Source organism: Muntiacus reevesi, chromosome 11 (genome assembly GCF_963930625.1).
Source record: "Muntiacus reevesi chromosome 11, mMunRee1.1, whole genome shotgun sequence".
NCBI lineage: Eukaryota > Metazoa > Chordata > Mammalia > Artiodactyla > Cervidae > Muntiacus > Muntiacus reevesi.
In genome coordinates this window covers 27,238,500-27,261,718 of record NC_089259.1, presented here as the reverse complement: position 1 = coordinate 27,261,718, position 23,219 = coordinate 27,238,500, and the positions used below count along the sequence as shown (strand labels likewise).

The 23,219-nt window shown below is 43.5% G+C and overlaps 1 protein-coding gene across 2 annotated transcripts in view; it reads left to right on the top strand.

Annotated features, from left to right (window-relative positions):
* The first annotated feature begins 1,244 nt into the window (after positions 1–1,244).
* The window catches only part of FRY (FRY microtubule binding protein), a 329,088-nt gene continuing 307,113 nt past the window's right edge, over positions 1,245–23,219 (top strand). For both annotated transcript variants that reach the window (XM_065901750.1, XM_065901751.1), the window contains exon 1: positions 1,245–1,522. In XM_065901750.1, the coding sequence (XP_065757822.1) occupies positions 1,318–1,522 (205 nt within the window). In that variant the 5' untranslated portion in view covers positions 1,245–1,317. The remainder of the gene's footprint in view (positions 1,523–23,219) is intronic.

Here is a 23,219-nt window from a genome sequence, read left to right as displayed (position 1 = left end):
ATAGTCTCTTCACACGCATGCATACAAGCACAAATCAAAGTAAACAGTGATTTCTGAAACAACCTCTAAATCCCTTACAGTGTTACGTATCTACGGATTCCAGGCACTGGGAAGAGAAAAGGCAGATTTTATCATCTTTATCTTCTGACTCACACTGCAGTCAGACAGAATATAAGGGGTGTGTGTGTGTGTGTGAGAGAGAGAGAGAGAGAGAAAGAGAGAGAGACAGAGAGAGAGAGAGAGAGACGGAGGAGGAGCAGGGGAGAGGAGACCCAGCCCTGGGACATGAGAGGATAAATGATAGAATTATGAGTTCTGCCGAGTCAGTTAGAGAAAAGTGGGCAGAACCTTTCCACACAAATAGAGCAAGGGGGAAGGGAACAAAGGATGTATGAACGCAAAGTCCGGAAGAGAGAGAAAGCAAGCATGGGACAGGTCGAGCCGGAATCTGGTGAAGGCTGCTTTTTCTCAGACCACCAAACCAGTTGACCATGTTAGTTGTGAGCCCGGCAGGATCCCGGCAGAGACCGCAGGGTCCTTTCCACTGGCTGAGTGGAGGGTGCCATCCGTGGTAGGTCACAGCTCACTGGCTAGACCTCTGACCTCACCTTGTCAGACAGCTGACCTTTCCCAGAAGCCATCTACCAGGTAGAGCGCAGGAGGGGAGGGGAGGGCAGGGGGGCTGCACTGGGGTCCCGGCACTGCTGCTCATGCCCACCCACCCCGGGTCCTTCCTGCTCATCGCAGCCATCTGTCATCTCCTCCGTCCGGCCCTTATCTACCTGCCAGATAAGGAATGTCATAAAGACAGAGGTTTGCTCTGCCTGTGTCGTGTGAGACAAAAAGGTAGGAGGGAATGTAAAAATATTTCCCAAAGTTTCCCAAAAACTTCTATTAAAAAAAAAATCCAAGAGTTCAGAAAACAACAATAATTAGGCTTGCAATTTGCATAGGCGTTCATTCTGAAAGAGTAAGTTGTGGTTGCTTTATGGCGTTGCAGCAATAAAACAGAGATTACGCTCAGTACTCATCTGGCCCCTTTTATTACCTATGTGCCACAACTGTTGGCAGTCCTCAGTCTCCTGCACCTAATGATTTTTTAAATCTCTCCTCCCCTGTGCTCTTTACTGGGGATAGGAGGGGCTGCTTAGTAATTCTACACCTGTTCAAGTCCACGCCTATCAACTTGCTAAGCTTCCCAAACAAGTGCAGGGCAAAGCATGAGAACTCCTAAGTCTGGGGTGGAGACGGAGGCGGCTGCACCTGGGTTTGGCTTTTCAGAATTTTTTGCCAGGAAAATCAAATGTATTTCCTACCATGGCGGTTGATGACAGTAATTTATATTCCAGGACGAAGAACAAACTAAATTCATCGCAAAATGATTATAAATCATCAAGACGGAGCAGCCTGCCACCTGAATTACTCATAGGAAATGATATTAAAGCAAGACTTCAAAGAAACTTTAGAAACTTGGAACCCATTCACCTGAGGCGCCCAAAGAAGAGACCATCGATATTTCCAGGTAGGATTTGTTTCAATTGATGCCTGCTGGTTAAAACAACAAGGATTGTATTTCATTTCTAACGATCAGATGTGTTACATTTCAGATTAACTTGGGACATGTTTGAGAACTTGAGGCAGTAAAGTAAACATGTTTAATTGTAAAAAAAAAAAAAAAAATTTCATCTGAAAGCACTCCCATCCTTTTTCTTTTCTTGATTTATTTTCATATCTTTAAGGGTCTGTAAATAGGTGTCTCTTTGACTGTAAGTATCTGTAAATAGGCGGCTATTCTGTCGGGCTGTGGAATCTGGGACCTGTTTTGCTTGCAGTGCTGGAGAATTCCATGCTGCATTTCATTTTCTGACATATTTTCTTTATTTTGCAAGATTATTGGATTGTTGAGTGAAGCCGATGTTTGTATGCACCAGAAATTAACGCCATTAAATACTCGAATGCATGCTTCAAATTCCTGTCTTGCATCAGAGCCTAAAACCATTTGTAGTAAAGGGCTCGATTAAACAGTGTCGATGGTGGAGGGTACTGGAGCTCAGAAGACTCCCAGATTTCAATCTCGATAAAGAGACTCTGGTAGTGGCCTTAGGTGGCCAAGCCTGGTATTACAGGTGTGTAGATTGTGTAAGATGCCCGTGACAGTGAACTCTCACTGAGGTATCACTGGTGCGTGATCCCTGGAGAGGATGAATTATTTAGTCAACTTATTTCAGTACTGTTTGCATTGGAATTTTCTGGAGAAACTGAAAGTGGCCTTTTGTTGTGATTTGATTGATCAGTTAGATTGATAAATTAGTAACTGCTGAAATCTAACTCTGTGATGATAGAAAATAAACGAGGAGAATTCGTTCAAGCTTTCCTTCATCATAAAAATGAAACAGACCCCCCTCACAGTCTCTGTACTGTTTTAGGAAATATTGAATAGCTAGGTGATGACTTAGAAATGTGGGCCATCAAGGCCACAAGCTAAAAACTTCAGTTCATAAGGAAGTTCTTGTGTTCATGAAGTTCTTGGGTCAGTGGCGCTACCTTGGTGTGAAAATACTCTGCAGGAAAAAACAAAGCCCAGGCTGCAGTGGGCCAGAGGTGTACGTGTGTAGGTGCATTGGCAGGAGAAGGAAGGGGATGGGGGAAACAAGCCTGCTAGGAGGAGCGTTTGAGTGTCTGAAGTATCTAAAAACACAGTAGCTTTCTGCCTGTTCTCTTTGATCTGAAAGTAGTGAGGAGCCCAGACCTGCCTTGCTCTCCTGAGCCTGTGTGACACGAAACGCTTTCTGTAGAGCTGGTTCCCTAGCCCTTCTTCAGAAACCTGCTCCCAGGCCTGTTCACCTTCTGCTCTTTCTTCTCCTTGTCTTTGGTTTAATGTATGGGAATCCATATGGGCTTCCCTGGTGTCTGAGTGGTAAAGAATCCACCTGCCAATGCAGGAGACCTGGGTTTGATCCCTGGGTCAGGAAGATCCCCTGGAGGAGGAAATGGCAACCCACTCCAGTATTCTTGCCTGGGAAATCCCAGGGACAGAGGAGCCTGGCAGGCTACAGTCCATGGGGTCGAAAAAGAGTGGGACATGACTGAGTGACTTAACAACAACATTGGGATCCATGTGTGTCACGATTCACCAGGCTTTTCTCTACCACCCCTCCCCAACACTTTCAGACAGCCAGATCCCAGAACATCTCACCCTCTCCAGCCCCCATTTCCGTTTTGCCTTCTCTTTCTAGAAGGTCATCTGGCTCCGGGCTGTCAGCTACAATCACAGAATTATGAGAAGATCTCTAGTGTGGACCTCACACAAGTCATTCCTTTCTAAGATCTTAGACTGTCCTAATTAATTGGACAGGGTAGAGTTGTGAAAGAGACGTTGAACTTAGGGGACCTGGGTTCTAGTGTAGACTGTGTCCCCAAAGGGCTGTTTGTGGTCTCCGAGCCAGCTCACCAACCCCTGTGGCCTTCAATGACATTCTTTTTCTTTGGCCTAGTTCTGGGGCCATTCCCCACCTTGGGTACAGCAACAGGGGATGAACTCTTAACAGCTTCCCTGTGTGCCAGGGTATCCAGGTGACAAGGTGGAGAGTTACCTGCCTGAAGTTTGAACAATGCTGGCTACTTCTTTTTTTCCTAAATTCGATTTCAAATAAACCACAACTTCACTGTCATGCAGGTTGCACTAACTTCTTTTTACGATAGATGAGTTAGAAATACCCTGGCCTGAAAAACCCACCGCAGCTCCTAAAGGTCAGCTGAAACAGAATTGTACATCAAATGTGTTGTTGTGCTCAGTCGTGTCTGACTCTTTGCAACCCCCATGAACTGTAACCCACCAGGCTCCTCTGTCCACAGGGTTTCTCCAGGCAGGAATACAGGAGTGGGTTGCCATGCCCTCCTCCAGGGGATCTTCCCAACCCGGGGATCAAACCCAGGTCTCCCACATTGCAGGCAGACTCTTTACCAGCTGAGCTACCAGGGAGGCCCCTGTATGATATGCAGTGACACGTAAAGAGCAGATAGAATGTGGGAGCAAGCATCATGGAAATTTAGGCACCAACTCAAAATGATAAGTGTTGCTATCATTTGTCTGATGAGATTCAAGATTGAAGACGTGTTAGTGTTCTGATGTGTATTCACTCTGACCCTTACAGACTCCCAGACAGCATTATCCTCCATCTCAAGTCCCCTGTTCTCAGTCCTGAGCGGAGCGATTGAGTGCCGTGTTGAACAGTTCATTCATTCACTCATGAAATATTCATTTAGTTCTTGCACTGGGCTAGGTTGGACCTTGAAGAAGCAAGCTACATGTTATTCTGTTCTTATTGCCCATTGCTCCTCTAAGGACCATCCCACATGTCAGATGGTTATCTACCCAAAATGAAAATGTGTTTGTTTCATTCCTTTAAATTCTTCAGTGATTCCCATCGCTCTTAGGATAAAGTCCAGACTCCTTAATGTAAAGTGCACGAGACTGCTTACCCAACCAGTGCTTCTGTCCTTGGCACATCTCTTAGCATTCCTCCTCTTGCAGTCCTGCAAGCCCAGCCCACTTCAGATCCCCGTGGCCCATCACACCTGCTCTTCTGGGTTAAGTGCTCTATCACCTACATGCCCAGTTTCACCTGACTAATTTGTACCTTAGCTTCAGGTGTCAGCTTGACCACCCTCTGAGGGAATGTCCAGGAAGTTTTCCTGATCCTCCTGTCTGGGTTGGGTCCATTCTCCGTTCCTTCGCATGACACCTGGACTTTGCCCTATCACAACACTTATCATGTTGTATTGTAATTATCCGTTTACTTATCTGTATCTTCCACTAACCCAGGAGCCAGGGACCGTATCAGTCCTGTTAACCATTGTGTCCCTTGTACCTGTCACAATGCTTGGCACATAGCGTGAGCTCAGTAAATGTTTATTCAGTTGACTCAAATTGTGGTGGACAGAGTGAACTCTGGTTCACACACGCCTTGTGCGCGCTGAATGCCTCCTTCACTCTCCCATCCTCTCTCACCTCCCAACACACACACACACACACACACACACAACCCCACACACCACACACACACACAACCCCACAAACCACACACACACCACACACACACAACCCCACACACACCACACGCACACACACCACATACACACACAGCACACAGATAGATCACACACACACCACACACATATCACACATACACACATACCACACACACACACACAAAACCCCACACACCACACACACACACAACCCCACACACCACACACACACCACACATACACACAACCCCACACACAACACACACACCACACACACACACAACCCCACACACACCACACACACACACACCACACAGATACATCACACACACACCACACACATACCACACACACACACACACACACAACCCCACAAACCACACACACACCACACATACACACAACCCCACACACAACACACACACCACACACACACACACACCACACACACACACAGAGCACACAGATGCATCACACACACACCACACACATACCACACACACACACACACAAAACCCCACACACCACACACACCACACGCACACACACAGCACACAGATACATCACACACACACCACACACATACCACACACACACACACACACACACACACACACACACACACAAAACCCCACACACCACACACACACACAACCCCACAAACCACACACACACCACACATACACACAACCCCACACACACCACACGCACACACACCACACACACACACACAGCACACAGATACATCACACACACACCACACACATACCACACACACACACACACACACACAACCCCACACACCACACACACCACACATGCACACATACCACACACACCACACACACATACCACAGATACACCACACATACACACACACACCCCCCACACCCCCCCTACACACACATGCCTGTGTTCCCATTCTGACCTTTCTTCCCTTCTCTCCCTGGGCTTCAAGGCCTAATTCATGACTTCTGTCTTCTGTAACCACCCAGCCTTCTGACCTCTCTTGAGTCCTCCTCTGTGCTGACCACCTCCTCGGCCTCATCACTGCATGGAGAGTCCTTCCCTTTCTTCCTGGGATTGCGTTCAGTTGTCTTGGGTTGTGAAAGGGTTCGGTACTTTGTTGCTTGGTGGCAACTGTTAAGTTTTGTACAGAAACTCTTTGAAAACAGGGACTATATGTGTCTTCGAATGGCCCAGTTGTATCAGAGAAAGAGTTGGGCATCATAGGTGGTCAGTGTTCAGTGAAGTTAGCTAACTTCAATTAGTGGCGAGTTACCTAATGGACTGTGAGGCAGTGTCCGTCCTGTGGAGCCCATCTCATTCTAGCTCTAGGAAAGAACCAGTTGGCAGTGGAGACTGTCAAAGGGTGAGGTCTTTAATAATGATGCTCCTCACTGTAGGAACTCCTGGTTCGGGGAGTGCAGGTACCCCTGTCTCAGTGTGTGGTTCATCCATTAAAATGTGTTAGGGTCCTCTGTATCCCAGGGTCTATTCTAGCCCTTGGGAAGACAGCAGAAAAGAAGACAATTTGTTACATAACTGATGGGAAAGAATTTTCCTAGCAGGATGCCTTGCATACTGTATAATCCGGTAAATACCGCTTGAGTTAAGGAATAAGGGGACACCATACTCACAGCAATGAATTGTACACAAAACCAGTACATATAAATATCATATTCATATGATTTTTACAAAATCATAAAAAATTAACCATTTATCTTTCTCTTGAAGAAGTCTCAACAGTAGAACTAGTTTGAGTTGCTCAGTTGAAGTTCCACCATTTTACCTCCACCATGCCAGGCATTAGGAATGTACGTTGGTCTTAGGACTTCCCTGTTGGTCCAATGGGCTAAGACTCCGCGTTCCCAATGCAGGGGGCCTGGGTTCGATCTCTGGTCAGGGAACTAGATACCACATGCCTCAACTAAGACCTGGTGCAGCCCCCCCCCCCCAAAAATGTAGGTAGGTCTCTAGCAGGCAGGCAGCCTGACTTCCTATTCCTCCTGAAAGAACTCCTGCCGCTTCATAGCAAAGGGCTCAGCTCAGTGATCTAAGAAAGCAGAGGAGCGAGAAGTGATCCTAACACATTCCATGCCCATGGGCGAGTCAGATTGAAGTGAGCATCTCTTCCTGCATGTGGAAGAGAGTGGGGCTCAGGTACCAGGTGTCAGAGGCTGTTCACTCAGCTCTCCTAAGCAGACAAGTTGATGCATCTTATCTGCTCAGTCTTAAAATATCCTACGGATTTTGCAGTCATCTGTTTGAGAAGTGAGGCGCCATCTGCCTGGAGGAAACGGGCTGTTCTGCATACTTCCTTACTGCTTAGAGGACGACTGTGGGGAGTCTGCTGGGGCCGTGAGGACCAGGGCCTTCCGGTCAGGACTCACATAGCAGATATCCCAGCGATATAAGCGAACCTCCATTCTCATTTTTAAATCAGTTCTGTTCAGAAGCTTTCTTTTAAAAAGAAAATCCACAATCTAAAAAATGTCATTTAAATCATTTTAATAATAAAACAGATTTTGAACATTTCTGGTTTCCCAGGTATCTCAGTGGTAAAGAATCCACCTGCCAATGCTGGAGACTGGTTTGATCCCTGGGTTGGGAAGATCCCCTGGAGGAGGAAATGGCAACCCACTCCAGTATTCTTGTCTGGAAAATTCCATGGACAGAGGAGCCTGGTGGACAAGAGTCCATGGGGTCGCAAAGTGTCAGGACACTACTTATCAACCAAACAATAACAACAAAGTAAAATTTCCCCTTGCTGCACGTAGGATTTTATTGGAAACACAGGGAAGCAGTAAGAACAGTGGCAGCTAGATGGTTCTGGGCTCCCCGAGGTGGCCAGAAGGAGACAGTGAGGCTGAAGAGTTGGGCTGGGCGCTGTCCTGGGAGCCTCTTATCCTGGGCGCAGGGAACGACTGTAAATAAGCTGCCTCCCCCAGTACTGTGTTGGCTGTCAGAATTCTGTCACTCAGGTCTCTGCTGAGTAGTGATTGGATGACGGTCCAGCAGGGCCTTCCAGGGACCCGGAGGATGCCATCAGCGCCTCCTTAAGATGTGCTGTAAACTGGGCTTCCTGGGAGCCTGTGCAGCTGGGTTCAGTGGCTCCTCTCGGTGACATCAGGACCCATGTTTCCCATACCTGGGTGTCCCCACAACACCCACCTCGGGGCGTTGATGTGGGAGGTGCCCCGGAGGTGGTAAGATGGGCAGACAGGGTGGAAGCGGGTGAGAACGCACGTGTCATGACCGCTCTGGGGTCCCACCCCCGTCCATCTGTCCTGCCCATCTGGTCGTGTGACTTCCTTCCGCAGCCGCTTCCAGAGGTGGCCATGCCCCGGACTAAGGGCAGGGAGCCCCAAAGTCACGAGTTTGAACCGCTTCTGGCGTGAAAGGGTTCCGGCTGAAGGATTTCACAAAGTGTCTACCTCACAAGCAGGTTCAAGTTCTAACCCCCGATCTTACTAAATGTGTAACCTCGGATGAGTCACTTGATCTTGTAGAGCCTCTTTATTTATTTACTTATTTTTCTCTAGTTGCTGAACAAATGCTTTCTGCTGGAAAACATAAATAAATAAATAAATGGAACAGTTGTGAAACTGAAATTAAGTGTAAACTTCCAGGCTATTAAACATTGGAGCCTTCTTTCTTATTCTTGCTCTCGGAAACTTTTTTACTTCTTCATCTGTAACATGGGGATGAAAATCCAGTGTCACCGAGTCACGTGACACTCAAATGAAATAGTGCATGATGATGAAATGATACACAGCTGGAATTGACAGTGTTCACTTATACTTCGGCGGTATCAAAGGTCTTGTTTCTCATAATTTGTACTTTTCATGGGTAGGTGTGATTGGAACACTTTTGCAAATCTTCATGACTGGAGAATTATCCTAAGTTGCTAACCAGATCCTCTGTGAATGTAAATTCTGTGTAAGGAGACAACGCTATGACGACGCTACTAAAAGACCCGTTAATTTCATTTTTCCATGAAAAAGAGGATAACACAGAAACTCTTGTCATGATATAAATATCCATATATTTTCTCAATATGAATTATCAAACTTGAGAGTGTTGTCATGACAGGCCTCTAAAAAAACTGTTCCATATTAGTAACAACACTGTCGGTGATTTCAAAACTTAGTTGTAGCCCATTTATGTTTAATAATTTTTCCTAGTTTTGTCTAAGGCCCTGCTTTTGGAAATTCAACCCTGGCTTTCCTTTGAACCAAAAGTTGGAACAGGATGGTAATTAGTTTGCAATTATATATAATATATAGCTTATCTATATGATTATAGATGAATTAACCACTTGAAATTCATCTTTTTAAATATTAGGAGTATTTAGACTTCAAAAACTTTTGAATGTCAAAAAATCTGACATTTTGGGGAAATGGAGGTGGAGTGTTTGGACTTGGTACTTTCACTGCTGGAGTTCGCTTCCTGTTTGGGGAATTTAGATCCTGCAAGCCACTTGGCACAGCAAAAAAAAAAAAAATTGACATTTTGATTTAAAATATTTATAGCATTTCTCCAAGTCTGTGAATCTGTTTCTGTTTTGTAAGTTCGTTGGTATCATTTCTTTTTAAATTCCACATAGTAGGGATGTCGTACAATATTTTCTATTTCTCTGTCTGACTTACTTCATTCAGTATGACTCTTGAGAAAGAGCTTATGGTTGCCAGGGGGATGGATGTGGAGAAGGGATAGTTAGGGATTTGGGGATGGACAGATACACACTCCTATATTTAAAGTGGATAATCAACAAGAACCTACTGCATAGCGCAGGGAACTCTGCTCAATGTTATATGGCAGCCTGGATGGGAAGGGAGTTCATGGGAGAATGGCTACACGTGTATGTATGGCTGGGTCCCTTCACTGGTCACCTGAAACTATCACAACATTGTCTGTTAATTGGCTGTATCCCGATACAAAATCAAAAGTTAAAAAAATAAAATATTTACAGCATTTCTTACTCAAAAATATTAATGCAGCAAAAACTGAGGAATCCTGTTTTCTTAATCAAATGTATTTCTTGAACAACTTTCTTCAGGAAGGCAAAATTTCTGTTCTCGTTTTGCTTTGTTCTATTTTCTAAAAAGAAACAAAGCCAAAAACCATTAATGAGGCTATTAATATGGTGATCCAGTTACTGTTAAGGAAAACAAGAATGTTAATACTACAAACATACATGATAAACAAAGGGAAATAAGTTTTACCTTTATGCAGGGACCCAGAATAAGCAGAAGGTGTTAGATTTACAGCTTGACTTCAGACTTTTTCTCCTTGTCGTAAAAAGATAAATAAATACAAATATTTGGTTCTGAAGACAAGACTTACAATATAAGTATATTAAGAGGTGGCTTAAACACCCTTGTTCTAAAAGCAGTTCATTTCCATTTGCTCATCTATAGCAAATGTGTAGCTGTACAGATTTGAGAGCTCCCACAAACTTATTCCCATTCTTAACATTCTAAGTTCTAGTGGTCATATCTAGACTGTGAAAAGATTATATATTCTTACATCCACATAACTTTGTATTAAGATCCCTGGTGGCTCAGACATTGAATAATCTGCCTGCAATGAAGAAGCCCTGGGTTCAGTCCCTGGGTTTGGACGATCCCCTGGAGGAGAACATAGCAACCCACTCCAGGCTTCTTGTCTGGAGAATCCCGTGGACAGAGAAGCCTGGCCGGCTACAGTGCACAGGGTCACAAAGAGTTGGAGATGACTGAGCAACTTTATATTTACTCAAGCTACTTCAGTGATAATTTTAAATATTTTTTATTGTTTTCATGAATAATGTACTTTTAACAAATACTTAGCAGGGAGAATGGTCATCCAGCTACCCAGTTAAATAAATGACCAGACCCAAACATTCCTTTACTTCAAATACTTTGGGACTCTGTAAAGAATGTTTACCTTCAAATTTTAACTAGAATACCTCCCACTTTTCTTTAAAGTCTAGGAAAATGTAGGTGTGGGAATAGGGGTTTACAAGATGAGCTTAAACAGGTAGTCATGTTTGGGTGACACGCATGTAAAAACTCTCATACAGAATGGTCAGGTTGTTTTTCAGTCACAAGTTTAAAACCTCCCGTCTTAAGTGGGACATGAGTTAATTTTTTTGTGTGCCAAACAACTTATTATTAGAGCTATCTTTGAATATCCTGGGAGCTCAGAACCCCAAGGTGGAGGAACCAGGAAGATGGTGTGTACTTTTGTCAGTAGATCGGGTTTCTCCATGGTACTCCCTCAGCTATCAAATTACACTCTTCTGTCCCTCCCTGATAACTTAAGAAAGACTGAATCCTCTTGATGGATAATGAATACTGGATGGTGTCTTGGAGCAGTTATGCGCCAGAAAGATTCAATTTAATGAAACATTCTTTTAAGTATCAAAATAGCTCAAGGATAAGGACTTCCCTGGTAGCTCAGTGGTAAAGAATCCACCTGGCCAGTGCAGGAGACTCGGGTTTGATCTGTGGTCTGAGAAGATCTCACATGCCATGGAGCAACTAAGTCTGTGCACCTCCACTACTGAGCCTGTGTTCTAGAGCCTGGGAGCTATACAGCTACTGGGACCATGCACCACAACTGAAGCCCATGCGCCTAGAGCCTGTGCTCTGCAACAAGAGAAGCCACCGCAACGACAAGCCCGTGCACCACAACTAGAGAGTAGTCCCTGCTCACTGCAACTAGAGACACATCTGCATAGCAGTGAAGACCCAGCACAGCCAAGCATAAATAAATAGTTATTTAAAAAAAAAAAAAAAAAAACAGTGCCCACGGACAAAGAAAGCTATGCCATGAGAAACACAACATCTATTCAACAGAAATCTAAGCTACCTTGTTGAATGTCTACTAGATGCAAAGCCCTGTGAAGGCCTAGTTGATGGTTAAGACACTGATACACAGCAATTTGTTCCCTATCTAATTTTTTACCAGGACAGCAGGGTACACTAATTTGGGTGTTCGTTCTTCTCTGGCACCAGCATTTAAGCCTCTCTGTCGCACCAGCTAAAAGTAATACTGACACCGTGTCATCTAGCACAGAAGCCCTAATTGGCAGTGGAGTGTCTCCTATGGGAAAATGGCAGGGGACCTTAACTGTACTCCGCATCAGGGTTTTTTGCTGGGGGGTTGTTTACCTGTTGTAATTTGGGCCTCTTCTGCACCCTTGGGAACATAGCTAAGGGGGAGAGGGTCATAACTCCACTGTTCCTTCCCAGGGTCCAGCTCAGGAAGGGTTTCCTGTCTTTTGAGATTTTCAAATGCTTATACAACTAAAGGAATATTAACTTAGCAACTTAGGGCATTAATTTTTAATCCCTGTTGTAAATGCAAATTACTGGAGGGGGGTTTCAGAACCCACAGCCCTGGAGATTGGATTGAGGAACTCTGGGGGCCAGGGGCCAGGCTTCTAACTGCAATGTGGAAATTTTCCCCACATACTTGGGATGTTTGTCCCCATCCCCTAGTAGAGAATTCTTGATTTAAAAGAAGTAAAAAGATCCTAAAGATCAAAGTCGTTCTTAAACTCTCTCCTGTTTCCCATGTAGAAAGCAGAAGATCCCCCATCCCAGCCTCTTGTCATCTGGTCGCCTCCCTCTCACACCTAGCCACCACCCATCTCAACTATCAGTATGTTCTTGGGCAGGAAGAGAACCTGCATTTTCTCTCCTAACAGTGCCTGGGTTTGAGTTCCATTATACAGAGACTTCCTCCTGGTTCCCACTCATAATCTTACAAACTGTTCATCTAGGTCTTTGTTTTAACCCCTGCTCACATCAGAGAGTGAAACACGAGGAATTTTCCTGCCACACCTTGGTCCATTTAAAAAATTGTAACAATGCGCTATGGGCTGAATGTTTATGTCCCCCCAGAATCCATGTGTTGAATAATCCCCAACACGGTGGCATTTGGAGATGGGACTTTGGTGGCAGTTAGGTCATGAGGATGGAGCCCTCATTAATGGAATTAGCGCCCTTATGAAAAGATACAGAGGAGAGATGATCTTTCTCAATTTGTTTCTCCTTCCATCCCTGGGGCGAAAGATCCCCTGGAGAAGGGAATGGCTACCCACTCCAGTATTCTTGCCTGCCTGGAGGGCTACAGTCCATGGGGTCACCAAGAGTTGGAATGACAGAGCGACTAACACTCACTTTTTTTTCTGCCATGTGAGGACACAGCAAGAAGCCAGGAAGAGGGGTCTCACTAGACACCAAACCAGCCAGCACCTTGATCTGGGACTTCCCAGCCTCCAGAACCATGAGATGTAAATGTTTGTTGTCAAAACCACCTGGTCTACAATAATTTGCTATAGCAGCCTTAATTGACAAAACCAACTAAATGAGTAAGAAACATATGAGTCCTTAAGAAATACTGTCAAACAGTACAAGTAATATAATAAAATATAGAAATGTTTAATGAGTAAAAGTTGATGAATATCATGCATGATACTTAGTGCTGCACAGAAACTGCATTATTCAGAAATAAACTAGAATGACTTACTCCCTTTTGTTACTAAATCACATCCATAAATAACAGTTGAGCAACTTCTCAAAAGAAATATTGCCAAAATGTAATTACTTTTAATAAAGATGCCACAAATTGATACATAATTATTTAAATAAAAGGCAGTGCAGTTTTGGAAGACTCTATAAACATCCCAATGTTGTAGCCTTGTACTTTGTCTTAATTTCTGCTAAATTAGAAAGTGCTCTGCTGTTTCAGATATACCGGTACTATTCAGTCCTTTAGTAAAACGTAGGTGACTAAAATCTATATGCTTAACCATGCTTAACGAATATTTATAATGATAGAAGCCATTTTATTGGCAGTAAATAAGCTTCTGATTGCTATGCCAAATACTCCCACAAGCATAAACATGGAAGGCAGCAAGCAGGAAATGGCCTGGAATTATATTCTTCATGAACAACCTGAACTGAAAATGCAAAATCTCTATCAATGGGGTCATGGTTGGGGATAAGAAAGTACAAAGGAAGTCCAGAAGGAATTTATCTAACATACTCAGCAGAGGGATCTTGGAAAAAAAAAAAGCAAGCAAAAAGAAAATAATGTTATACTTAAATCCACAATCACACCTCCCATCACAGCAGGGAATTTGTGGGGCGGTTTTTAGTTTAAAATGTTTACTGCTATGGACAGGGCAAAATGACTTGCAGAAATGAAACTGGGTTTGATGCTTGCCTCTGGGGAGTAGAATGAATGATGTTAGACTTTCAGTTGTGTCTGACTCTTTGCACCTCCATGGACTGTAGCCCACCAAGCCCCTCTGTCCATACGGATTCCCCAGGCAAGAATACTAGAGTGGGTAGCTATTCCCTTCTTCAGGGAATCTTCCTGACCCGGGGATCAAACCGGATCTCTTGCTTTGGCAGGTGGATTCTTTACCTCCTGAGCCACCAGGGAAGCCCTCTGGGAAGCTTCTTAAATGTCACTGAGATGGTTAAGAGCGAGGGTGGTGGCAAGAGTGTAATTCTTGTTTATTTGATAAGTAATGGTTCTCTTTATAAAAGGCTCTTTTAATGTTTCCAAAGATTGAAAATAATGATCAGTTAACATAGATGAATAAACTGAGACAGGGACAGTGGAATCCAGAAAGTGTTGTTCCCCCCCCCCAAACAACAATGGATTGTGTGTCTCTACCCAACCACTGCCTCAGGGAATTGATTTATAGGAAATTGGAGCAATGGGGAAGGTGATGGAGGAAGCCCAGAAGAGTTCGTTGGCTTCTCCTCATTGTCACTCCTTGAAAGGCTCCCCACCTCAGCCTGCACATTATTGCTTTTAAAACAATGTTAAGACCTAACTCAGTTGTATTTGGGCAGCAGAGGTAGAAATTACTGATATATGAAATGCTGATGTTCAGACAGAAGTCTAGCATTGCACATTGCTTTCTTTAAGTTGGAAAACTCAATGTGTCGGAGTTGAAAAATTGACTAAAAAATCCACCACACTCTCACAGGGGCTATAGTAGAGGGTTCTGCTTCTTTAAAGTGTGGACATTTGAGATGAACGCAGTAAAATTGATTAATATGTAATTGTTGAGACTTCTCTGGTGGTCCAGTGGTTAAGACCCTGTGCTTCCAATGGGGCTCGATCCCTGGTCGGAGAACTAAGATCCCGCATGCCATGCAGTGTGGCCAAAAAAAATGTAGTCGTTGCTCACAAAATACAGATTAATCAGCTGACCGGAGTTCTGTCCCTGCTCTGGGCCAGAGTGCTTACAAGCCCTTGCTTACTCTATGGTTGTCACCTTAATGTCTCACATGGCTGTATGCTGCCAATCGCTGAATGGAATGATCTCCTGCATTGGCAGGCAGGTTCTTTACCACTAGTGCCACCTGGGAAACCCTTTTGTAGTGTCTGCTCTACCAGTATCCTTCAACCTCTGGACATCTTGGTGTCTTCTTCTTTTCTTCTCCCATCTGTTCTTTCAAATTCCTTTCTACCACATGTCTCCAGAATTTCATGTTCTTCTCCCTCTGTCATATAGAACAGTTCAGCTCTTTCCAGCTCTTACCCCCAGCTCTTCTTCAGGCCTATCACAGCACATCCAGAAACAATTGAGGTGCTCATTGAAATCAAAGGGCCATCTGAGGTTACTTCCTTTAAGCCCATGGTTATCTTAAGGGTACATAAGAACCTTCGCAACTTTTGTTAAAATTAAATTCAGATGCTGGCTCATCTGGTTTGGAGGTGGCTGGGGAATACTTAGCTTCCCAGGTAGCTCAGTAGTAAGGAACCCACCTGCCAATGCAGGAGAAGAAAGATGCAGGTTCAATCCCTGGGTCAGGAAGATGACCTGTAGGTGAGCATGGTAACCTACTCCAGTATTCTTGCCTGGAGGATTCCATGGACAGAGGAGCCTGGTGGGCTACAGTCCATGGGGTCTCCAAGAGCTGGGCACAGCTTAGCAACTGGGCACTGGGAGTACTTACTTTTAATAGTCATGATTTGATTCTGACTGAGGAATCTTCTCAAATCTATGGTTTTTCCGGTAGTCATGTATGGATGTGAGAGTAGGACTATAAAGAAAGCTGAGCACCAAAGAATTGATGCTTTTGAACTGTGGTGTTGGAGAAGATTCTTGAAAGTCCCTTGGACTACAAAGAGATCCAACCAGTTCATCTTAAAGGAAATCAGTCCTGTATATTCATTGGAAGGGCTGATGCTGAAGCTGAAACTCTAATACTTTGCCACCTGATGCAAAAAACTGACTCATTAGAAAAGGCCCTGATGCTGGGAAAGATTGAAGGCAGGAGGAGTAGGGGAAGACAGAGGATGAGATGGTTGGATGGCATCACCGACTCAATGAACACAAGTTTGAGTAAACTCCGGGAGTTGGCAATGGACAGGGAGGCCTGGTGTGCTTCAGTCCATGGGATCGCAAAGAGTCGGACATGACTGGGTGACTGAACTGAACTGAGGAATCTTCAGCATCTTTGAGAAACTCTATGGTCTAATAAGATTCATCCTCTATAGGAGGCAGTTGGAGTCAGATAGCAGGGTTTTCCTCCTTTACATATAGAACGTACCTACTGAATCCTGCAAAGACCCCCACTGGGATGTCTCTCCATCATCCTATTGCTTGACTGTCTTACAGCGTAAGCCCAGGATCACTCTGCTTAGAAGCTCTGTCCATTAAAACTTTGGTAGACTCATTAGTAGCGGATGAGAGTCGTATTTCCTATCTTAAGAGGATTTATCTTGTCAAACATGTTTGTGTTCACTTGAACAAGCCCAGTGACCCATGTAACCAAGTTACATAGAGGACAGAGCTTGCTCTGGGTCGAACCAGGGAACTTTGCTTCCCATCTTCCAGTGAGGTAGAACAGAAGACAGGCTTAAGGGATCAGGAAGTAAGACCATCGTGGCTTAGCAGAAGGCCACATTATTTTCTATTTTTAGAGTGGTTGTGATAAGTTCACATTGATTTGGGCAGCATTTTCTGGTGAGATTAGCTTTGTTTTCTGCTCCATTTGCAGGATAGCTATGTCTCTTTTAAGAGTTAATATAATTATCATGCAAACCAGAAACTGATCAGAGGGTTCTTGTAAAGTGTATAAATTATCCATACTATCAATTAATAAAAATTAATAAATTCTCTTACAGAATGTGTTTCATTTTTTTAAGAAGACTTTTTAAAAAATGTATTTATTTGGCTGTACTGAATCTTAGTTGTGGCATGTGGGATCTTCAGTTGGTGCATGCCAACTCTTAGTTGTGGAATGTGGGATCTAGTTCCCTGACAGGGATTGAATCCAGGTCCCCTGCTTTGGGAGCTCAGGGTCTTAACCACTGGACCACCAGGGAAGTCCCCAGTAAAGTATTTTAAAAAATTTGTTTTACAGAAGTGTGCACTTTTCAGAAAGCTGTCATTTCTGTTGTGTTAAAAAATATGTACACATCTATACCATCTTTCCTAATCAGTTTACTGTCTTTTGTCATATTTCTGTCATCTTTCTACCTCAATTTTTAGCTTTTTGATTAAAAGAGCTAAATTTTCTATTTCTTTAATGTTCCTGAGACATTTATCCTGTGACTTCTGCCCTCAGTGGGTGTTCAGGAAAATGCTGTGTCCCACCCAGAGCTGTGTCATATTTTCCTCTCTTCCAGGAATAGAGTGTGGGCCTGGATAAGTAATTTGGCCACCCTGTACACCCTATAATATTCCTTGAAAAGTGGGATAAAAACAGCATCTGATCCCCAACATCTCTGCTATTTGAAGGACCCCTCTGGAGTCTAGAGTTGCATCTGTCATCTTCTTGTAGCTTTTGTTCTTTTAGACATTGAGATACGTTCTAATAACCTGCATTTCCCTTCTGGTAGTTTCTTTACTTTCACTATCTTTACTACACTCTTGAGCATGGCACTGAAGACCCAGGAGCCCTCCCAGGCTGGCCCCATGCTCAGATGAAGGCTTTGCCCTTCATCTGAGCATGTCCTTCATCTTTGTCCCTCATGCCTTCCCAGCCACTTGGAACCATGGACACTCTCTGGTCCTGCTCCTCTCTCACTGGTGTGGGTCTTTACACAGGCTTCCTCATCTGCCCACTTTGCTTTTCTCTATTATATTCCTTTTCAAGGCCAAGCTCAGGGACTTCCCTGGTTGTCTAGTGGTTAAGAACCTGCTTTTCAATGGAGGGGATGTGGGTTCGATCCCTGGTCGGGAAACAAAGATCCCACGTGCCCTGGGCCAGCTAAGCCCATGCACTGCAACCAAGACTGGATGCAGCCAGATAGATAAATATTAAGACTGAGCTCAGATGTTACCTTCTCTCTCAGACTGTCCCTTGTATTCCCACCTTTAGATAATTTAGTTATCCTATCTTTTGTTTTAGAGGTCTTCACACAGTTCTATGGTGTTTAATGCTGTGTGTATCTGTTAATACCACCTTCTCTGCTCCGACCCTCTTGAAGGCAGAAACAGTATATCCCATGAATGAATGAATGAGTGAACAAATGAATGTGTGTGCTCAGTTGTTCAGTCATGTCCAGCTCTTTGCAACCCCGTGAACTGTAGCCCACCAGGCTCCTCTGTCCCTGGGATTTTTCAGGCAAGAATACTGGAGTGGGTTGCCATGTTCTCCTCTAGGGGATCTCCCCAACCCAGGGATCAAACCTACATCTCCTGTGTCTCCTAGCATTGGCAGGTGAATTCTTTAACACTGAGCTGCCAGGAAAGCCCCTGAGAAAATGAATGAATGGATACTTTCCCTGTCTGTCTACATATTAACTGCCTAGTCTGTCTTAGAAAGTGAAATCGCTCTGTCGTTTCCGACTCTTTGCGACCCCACGGACTGATTATAGCCTACCAGGCTCCTCTGTCCATGGGATTTTCCAGGCAAGAATACTGGAGTGGGTTGCCATTTCCTTCTCCAGGATATCTTCCCGACCCAGGGATTGAACCTGGGTCTCCCGCATTGTAGGCAGATGCTTTACCGTCTGAGCCACCAGGGAAGTAGTCTGTCTTAGCAATCAGTAACAAGCACAAAGCTAAATTATTTCTCAAGAAGCGATAGTCATCCTTGATATTAGTTTTCCAGTGAAAGTGGTCTCTTTTCCTCTATCCAAATCCCTCAGCTTCTGGACTCCTGTTGTCTTACTCTTGTCTTAACATATCCCATTTGGAGAGGATTTTTTCTTTGTAATATTAACTACTTTTAATCCTTTGCAGGTTTGAGTAAGTGAGAGGTATAGTGTAATCTCTTCTGAGCATCATATGAGCTAAATAAAATCTTTCTTCCATCCAAGGCTGCGTCATTTTTTCCACTTCCCTTTCCCACTTACTGTATCCTGTATAAAACTGATGTCAGCTGCTTGTGTGTCCATCAAGTTGCCTAATGTTTTGAGTCAGTATCCTTTATTAATTTATTTTGCTCCTGCATCCATGATTGGCTAGAGTTCTTTGACAATTTCTTTTTGGCTAATAGATTTACAAAATCAAAACTTTCTAAAGCACTTCACTTTTGCTGGTGTCATTATATATGTCGCAGTAGCAGAGAATATAATTGTGTTTCGTGCAACACTGTGGAAGAGTTAAGTGGGAAGAATGAAAAGAGACTCAACAAAAAGAAATAACTGTAAGCTTGTCAGAGAATCAAAATGAATTTCCTAAAGTTGTTCATATGGTGACAAGTATATGCAACTTCTGCATTAAATCATCAGGTATGAAATCTTATTCTGAAGAAAGCTCATCAGAATGATGGTTCTTTGATGTATGGAATGGATTGTTTACCTGATGAAGCAACACAACAGATATGTCGGGAATAACCAGCTTTACAGCTGACGGCAAACTCCCTCGGGCAAGGACTTTATATGTCTGGCACAATTATACTTATTGTATATCAGTGCTGTATAAATATTTAATAACAGCTCCTTCCACACCTACTCCAGGCAGGTTGAGCCTTCCTGACTTGTCATGTCCATAATCAAATATGTATTTCCACATTAATCATTTGAGGTGTGGTGCCGCTGTTAGTCTGGTTTCTTTTGGATGATCTATCTTCTCTAGGCTTGGGGTGTGCTCTGGGTGACTGGAATATAGATAAATAGCTGTGAAAAAGAAAATCTCTTCATTTTTAGAGTTGAATGAGTTGCATAGAGTGAGCTATACTTTTTCCTAAAGGCAAGTCACCTTTGTTGGGAGTTACACCAATACCTGGACTTCTTCATCCAGACTCTTTAATCCACAACTAGCCTCTGGGCAGCTTACTTGACCTCTCCTGAGGTCAGTTTGCTCATCTGAAAAAGATCTAATCACAAAGGTTGTTTCTGGCTCCAAAGTTTTATGTACTGCCTATTTCCAGATGTAATATTGGTGCTTCTTTACTCAGAAGGAGTAAATGTGCTCATTCTTAAGTCTGTCTTTCTAGTAAATGTGGGCAATGTGCTACTACTTAAACATTTCATCTATTGTCTGATGTTATTTGTTAAGAGAAATTTATGCTTTTTTTTTTTTTTTTTTTTGCTTTTTTAAGCTGTTTATGGGGTTTTTGTGGCAAGAATATTCCTTGCCATTCCCTCCTCCAGTGGACCACATTTTGTCAGAACTCTTCATTATTTAGAAAAAGAGAATCATTGTGGGAACAGATTGGAATTCCAAAGCACATACATAGAGAAAAGCATAGCTGTTGACTTATGTGAATTTTAAAGGAATAGCACATTTAAATTGATCAGAAAGAACAGAATTTACTGGCTCTGGGAGATAAGTTTACTAATCCTACGAACTCTGCCCCTTGGTTTCTTTATCAGTGAAATGAGATGAAGACTTAAAGGGCCATTGCATTTACAAGAGTTTCAGTTGGAATGGATACGTGCATGCTCAGTCACTCAGTCTAACTTTCTTGTGAAAAGATGCTTCAAAGGTTGGTGCTTCAAGTTTTCTGTCCCCACCCTCTCGTGACTTTTACCGCAGTTCCTTTATGTCTGGCTCCATTTGGAGCCACCGTCTTTGCTCATGCACAGCCGCTCTGATATTTGTTACTGGTGGTGCAGCAACACTGATCAGGCCACTGTGCTTTGCTCAGACTCTCAGTCGTGTCCGCCAGGCTCCTCTGTCCACGGGGATTCTCCAGGCAAGGATACTGGAGTGGGTTGCCATGCCCTCCTCCAGGGGATCTTCCCAGCCCAGGGATCGAACCCAGGTCTCCCTCACTGCAAGCGGATTCTTTACTCTCTGAGCTACCAGGGAAGTCCAGACCACAGAAGGATTTAATCTGTTTTTTGTTTGCACCAACAATTTCCTCCAAAGGCCCAAGTTTATTTGCCAAAAGTGAAGTAGTTAAGGCCTCATAAAAAAGCTATGTAAATCCTTTTGGTTTTATTCACTTTGTCTTCCTCTCCTATCTGGGAACTCCCAGTCTATAGAAGTTTTGTTTGTATGCACTGAGGTTTCCAAGGGTGACTTGGGCAAACTGGAAAAGTTCTTTGGCCCAGGCCAACATTGGGATCATATTCCTACTCACTTTCACTCTGTGAACCCCAGGTAAGTTTTTCTGCCTGGGGAGCACAGAGAGTTTTGTCTAGGTCCACTGACCTTCATCACCGAACAGTAACTATTGTGCTTCCCGTTACAATGATTTACCCTTGTGTTACTCTCATGTTTAAATTATTAATATAATGGATTTATTAATATATCAATACATGAATACACTGAGAATCATATAAGCCACTAACACTGTTGTGACATGTCTTTTTTATTCCTCTTAAACACCTTTAAAAATGTATACATCTTCCAAGTCCCCAATTACTGATTTTGACCTCTCCATCACTGACTAGGATCAACTTGCTTAATCCGATCTTCATTTCTGTATTAGTAAATCTTGTAATCTGTATTGTTATGATCATTTTTCCACATTGATTCCCCCACCAGTGACTGCAGTTCATAGAAGAATCATGTACCAGATCGTTCATTCAAGTCATTCATACTGCAAAGACTTTGAGAACTTACTGCATGCCAGGCAGTGGTCTAGAACTTGCCCATAAGTATTCACGTGTCCTATGACATATACCTCATTTTATCATGCTTCTGTTTATTGTACTTCACAGATACTGCTGTTTTTAAAAGGCTTGTAGCAACCCTGCATTATCAGACAATACTTAGCATTTTTAGCAATAAAGTATTTAAAGTATTCTTTTTAAAGAATTAAGGAGATAGGGTGTTTTTGTTTTTTGTTTTTTTGTTTTGGCTACACTGGGTCTTCATTGGTGTATGCTTCTTTCTCTAGTCGCAATGAGTGGGGGCTAGTCTCTAGTTGCAGTGCTTGGGTTTCTCACTTTGGTGGCTTCTTGTTGCAGAGCAGTCTCTAGAGTGCACGGGCTCAGTAGTTGCAACATGCGGGCTTCAGTAGTTGCAGCAGGCAGGCTCAGTAGTTGCGGCAGGCAGGTTCAGTAGTTGAGGCAGGCGGCCTCAGTAGTTGGGGCAGGCGGGCTCGGTAGTTGCGGCAGGCAGGCTCGGTAGTTGTGGCATGCAGGCTCAGTAGTTGCGGCAGGCAGGCTCAGTAGTTGCGGCTCTCAGGCTCTGGAGCATAGACTCAGTAGTTGTGGTACACAGGTTTAGTTGCCTCTCGGCACATGGAATCTTCCTGGACCAGGGATCAAACCTGTGTCTCCTGCATTGGCAGGCTGACTGTTAACCATTGGACCAGCTGGGAAGTCCAACAATGAAGTATTTTTTAATGAAGGTATGTGTGTAGACATAATGCTGTTGCACATAACAGATGACAGTATGGTGTAAATATAACTTTTATATGCATTGGGAAACCAGAAAATCCATGGGACTTGCCTTATTGCAATATTTGCTTTACTGTGATGGTCTGGAACTGAACTCATAATATCTAAGATATACATACCTCAGCTGAGACTTTAGTGACCCATGTTAGTGACATCAAGGATCACTGATCACGGATCACCATAACAAATATAATAATAAGAAAAAGTTTTAAATGCTACAAGAATTACCAAAATGTGACACAGAGACACGAAGTAAGCAACTACTGTTGGGAAGATGGTGCTAATAGACTCACTCAGCAGAGTTGCCACAAACCTTCAGCCTATAAAGTATGCACTGTCTACAAAATACCATAAAGTCAAGTGCAAAAAAGCAAGCTATGCCTGTATTTTTCCTTTCTACTCTGACAATATTTGCT